General features: G+C 40.8%; 2 protein-coding genes and 1 long non-coding RNA gene across 3 annotated transcripts in view; all 3 read left to right on the plus strand.

Annotated features, from left to right (window-relative positions):
- The window catches only part of LOC138967999 (sodium- and chloride-dependent glycine transporter 2-like), a 20,578-nt gene extending 20,518 nt beyond the window's left edge, over nucleotides 1-60 (plus strand). The window contains exon 7 of the mRNA XM_070340560.1: nucleotides 53-60. Coding sequence (XP_070196661.1) covers nucleotides 53-60 — 8 coding nt within the window. The remainder of the gene's footprint in view (nucleotides 1-52) is intronic.
- On the plus strand, nucleotides 58-2,934 carry LOC138969131 (uncharacterized). Its single transcript, XR_011456380.1, has 2 exons — nucleotides 58-505; nucleotides 951-2,934. It is a non-coding gene; the product is annotated as an uncharacterized lncRNA (long non-coding RNA).
- A 919-nt stretch (nucleotides 2,935-3,853) lies between these two features.
- The window catches only part of LOC138969129 (sodium- and chloride-dependent glycine transporter 1-like), a 27,330-nt gene continuing 26,183 nt past the window's right edge, over nucleotides 3,854-5,000 (plus strand). Inside the window, exon 1 of the mRNA XM_070341847.1 lies at nucleotides 3,854-4,101. Within this exon, the coding sequence (XP_070197948.1) occupies nucleotides 4,087-4,101 (15 nt within the window). The 5' untranslated portion in view covers nucleotides 3,854-4,086. The remainder of the gene's footprint in view (nucleotides 4,102-5,000) is intronic.

The following is a 5,000-nucleotide window of genomic DNA, read 5'->3' on the forward strand; positions in this document are numbered from 1 at the left end:
AAAACTATGTGACCTCACCAAATAAAAGGGAAAGGGCAACAACCTGTTCCAGATAAATAAATTTTAAATCACCTGGATAATATGGCTGCCATCTTCAAGAACATGAAACTGATAGGGACTGTTAGTATAGGCCTATCGATCAATATATACTTGAACTTCAAGCATATGCCATTTGACAAGTATTTTAGCATTTCCTGACATTTAATTAATTTTTGTTTAGCTAAATATGCGTTTCATTGATTTATGTTCATTTCAATCTGTTTATGCATATATTTGCTCGGTCACTGATGTATTCTATTTATTCATGTATTTATAATTAGGACATTTTCTTTTCCATCTTGTGTTTCAGTTCATCATTGTGATAGGCGCTGTTCAGTACACCAAAGCGAGCTACGCAGGCTACATGTTTGAGGACTGGGTGCAAGGGATGGGATGGGTCATGGTGTCTGTGCCAATTGCCGCCATCTTAATCGTCGGAATTGTCCAGATGTGCAGATATGGCGTGGTATGTAGACTGCTCGTGCGCTTATTAATGGGATATCTGTTAGGACACAAAGAAAACGTGTAAAAAAAATACAGATCGACAAATGTCAGTGCGACACTCGCGAACGCTTGTTTACAAGGGCATACACGCACATACACTCTAGTACACCAACGTACACACACTCGCACGCACGTACGCACGCAGGCAACGCAGGAACGCACGCACGTACACTAAAACACACACACACACACACGCACGCACGCACGCACGCACGCACACACCCGCACACACACGCACACACACACACACACACACACACACACACACACACGTGCGTTCCGTATAATCTTTCGTCCCTCTCTATCAGCCACCAAACAGCTTCTGTTTCTTCCATTTCACTCTTATTTGATCTTATCGATCTTTACCTCTCTGGGGTTTCACTGTATTGTGTTTCTTTTTTGGACAGCCTGGGTGCTTCAAGCCTCTGTCAGACTGGGGTCCCGCAGAACCAGAGAACCGAACGGGACGCTACGCCTTCATGGACACTGGTATCGTCATCAGCTGCGACGACCCTCTGCCCTTCACTGTGGATAAAGAGGGAAAGATCGCTGCAATCAATGACGGCGGTAATGGAACGTATCACGTGAACTCTGGTTATGTGCATCATCGGGAGACTACGCCCCTATAAGGAGCCCGGTTTGCGTGCAGTTAGAGTGTGTTCACCGACAAGTCAGGGTCGTGGTGTATGTGTGTGTGTGTGTGTGCGTGTGTGTGTGTGTGTGTAGAGCGATTCAGACTAAACTGCTGGACCGATCTTTATGAAATTTGACATGAGAGTTCCTGGGAATGATATCCCCGGACATTTTTTTCTTTTTTTCGATAAATGTCTTTGATGACGTCATATCCGGCTTTTTGTAAAAGTTGAGGCGGCACTGTCACACCCTCATTTTTCAATCAAATTGATTGAAATATTGGCCAAGCAATCTTCGACGAAGGCCGGACTTCGGTATTGCATCTCAGTTTGATGGCATAAAAATTAATTAATGACTTTGGTCATTAAAAATCTAAAAATTGTAAAAAAAACATTTTTTTTATAAAACGATCCAAATTTACGTTTTTCTTATTTTTCATCATTTTCTGATTCCAAAAACATATAAATATGTTATATTCGGATTAAAAACATGCTCTGAAAATTAAAAATATAAAAATTATTATTAAAATAAAATTTCCGAAATCGATTTAAAAACAATTTCATCGTATTTCTTGTGGGTTCCTGATTCCAAAAACATATAGATGTGACATGTTTGGATTAAAAACACGCTCAGAAAGTTAAAAAGAATAAAGATAAAGAAAAGCGTGCTATCCTTCTCAGCGCAACTACTACCCCGCTCTTCTTGTCAATTTCACTGCCTGTGCATCGAGCGGTGGACTGACGATGCTACGAGTATACGCCTTTGCTGTAAAAATGCAGTGAGTTCAGTTTCATTCTGTTAGTTCGACAGCTTGACTAAATGTTGTAATTTCGCCTTACGCGACTTGTTCTTTCTTGCAGCTGATGCAGGTTTGTGTTTCAACTATTCAATGATTTCAGAGGATGTTGGGTGAAAATTGCAAGTTTGTATAACATGACGTGGTTCTTGTTTTTAAATTGTTAAAATACACTGAACAAGAAAATGTCAGTTGGTCTTTCCTTTTAAAACATGTACTGTAATAAGCTGGTATTCTTTGCAACAATATACATTGAGGATTTCTATTCTGCATTATCCATTTATCCTAATATCTGTTACATATGCCTGCAAAACCTTTTACTCATGTGTGCACACAAAAATAAAATGCAGTTAACACTAGCTCTTGCCTAGGTTCACAGAGGTTTCAGACGTTTGATGGTATTTTTTACGTTGAGAAACCAACGATCGAACAAGATATGATACGATTATGTTCATACACGTGTCATAATTTGATGATAATTTTTACGTTGAGAACCATGTAATGTGTATGCATTCTGCGTTAATGTATGCATTTATCTTAATGTCTGTAACATGTGCCAGCAATACCTGTTAAGTGCAGAATATACCTGCGCAGTTTCAGCGGCACAGACGACGCACTCCCTATTATTGATGCTGCGATAGGGATTATGACGAGTACTTGGCCTGTTTTCCTTTCACGCAACGTCTAGCGGGCTGGGATAATCTGCAGTGCGTCGTCGGTCCTGCTGAAGTTACATGAGCGCCAGGCCTTACTTGTGTGCAGTTGAAAAATGCAGTCAACAATGTCGCCCAGATACACAACGTTTTTTTCTTGAAAGAACCCAAAGAGCGAACAAGATCTGATATGATTATGTTCATAGACGTTTCATACGTTAATGTTAATTTTTATGTTGAGAACCATGTAATGTTTATCCATCTAATATCAGACTCATTTTTCTTGAAATAAAATTCAAACTTACTAAAGTTTCTCTTTTGGTTGATGTTGATCAAACATTATGCAAACACACACACACACACACACACACACACACACACACACACACGCAGACGCACACACACACACACACACATGACACACACATGTACGCACACACACACACACACATACACACACACACACACACACACAACACAACACACACACACACAACTACACACACACACACACACTGACACACACACGCGCACACACACAGACTCACGCTTTTTCTAACTGGTTCTCTCTTTCTCTTTTACCCAAAAATACAATAATCATTCTTGTGCAAGTTCATGAACGCCTGTATCATATTTTGTCTCTCTTGGTGATCCAGGAATTGTCTCTTGCTTTTTACTCCCCAAAATCGAGTCAGCTAAGCCACGATAACAGACAACTCTGTGTTTACGTTACACTGCTGAATGAGAATTGTGCATACCCCTTTTTCGCTCACGGATTCATATATCCCGACATGATGTTTTTGAGGTGAGGTGGTGGCGGGTGAGGGTACTGATTTGGTGACAACACTGACACAACACACACAACGACAACACACACACAGACACACATACACACAGACACACATACACACAGACACACAGACACACAGACACAAACACAGACACACACACACACACACACACACACACACACACACACACCGACACACACACACGACACACACTAAAAGAAAAACAGCATTATATAACTGTGACCTTGTCCTTGTCCTGATTTTAGCTGCATCCACAATAGTTTCGCCAAACCCGTTGTACTTCAAACAAGACAGACAGGTAGGGAAGGGCGGGGAATAGAAAGGCTGGGGTGGGGGGGGGGGGAGTGGGGTTGGGGTGCTGTCGCCTTTATTACTCAGTAAAAAACCCATATATAAGACGGCAGACTCAGCGGGACATACTTTTTTCGTGCACCCTAACACACACATGCCCCTAATACTCGGGTTAGCGGCCTGTGAGAAGGTGAAATCCGGATTAGTCCGGAACAAGCATCACTCTGTTCTGCATGCATTGTAACGAAGCAATTGTGGAGAATCTGATCCCTGTGCAGAACTGGTTTGTGTTCACCTAGCTACCCTGTTCGGGACTTCACTTCTGATTGAGTGCAACTGATGATCTACGGTCTTCAGCATGGGGGAAGAAAACGTGAGTTTCTCTCATTTTTACATTGCGTCAAGTTTTGACTACGGGTAAATGTTTGAACAAAGATGGAGACGATGATGGTGGTGTATGTGTGACCTGATTGTGTGTGTGTCTGTGTGTATGTGTAGCGCGATTCAGAGAAAACTACCGGACCCATTTTACTGAGTTCCTGATATTGATATCTCCAGACCTGTTTTTCATTTTTTTCAATAAATGTCTTTGATGACGTCATGTCCGGCTTTTCGTGAAAGTTGAGGAGGCATTGTCACAACCTTATTTGTCGATCAAATTGATTGACATTTTGGTCAAGCAATCTTCGACAAAGCCCGGAGTAAGGGATTGCATATCAGCTTGGAAGATTAAAAATGAGTTTGGTCATTAAAAATCTGAAAATTCTAATTAAAATTAAACGTTTAGTAATTGACCAAAAAATGTGTTCATCTTATTCTGTATTATTTTGTGATTCCAAAGACCATATATATATATGTTATGTATGGATAAAAAATATAAAAAAAGCTATAGAGATTTGTAAAGAGTAGGGAAAAGCGCTCTTTGCTGTGAATCGCTTTACCCCACTGCCCTATACTGGCATGTCACTTTCTGTTTAGTAAACGTGTCACCGCGGCCGCGGGGTATGTAACCGACAACGCTGTTGTGCATTGTCTTATTGCAAAAAAATGCGGTGCCTTCTGTTGTTGTTGTTGTTGTTGTTGTTGTTGTTGTTGTTGTTGTTGTTGTTGTTGTTGTTGTTGATGTTGTTGTTGTTGATGATGCCTTTGTTGTTGTTGTTGTTGTTGTTGTTGTTGTTGTTGTTGTTGTTGTTGTTGTTGTTGTTGTTGTTGTTGTTGTTGTTGTTGATGCCTTTGTTGTTGTTGATGCCTTTGTTGTTGGTGTTGATGCCT

This window comes from Littorina saxatilis, linkage group LG6 (assembly GCF_037325665.1).
Source record: "Littorina saxatilis isolate snail1 linkage group LG6, US_GU_Lsax_2.0, whole genome shotgun sequence".
Classification (NCBI taxonomy): Eukaryota; Metazoa; Mollusca; class Gastropoda; order Littorinimorpha; family Littorinidae; genus Littorina; species Littorina saxatilis.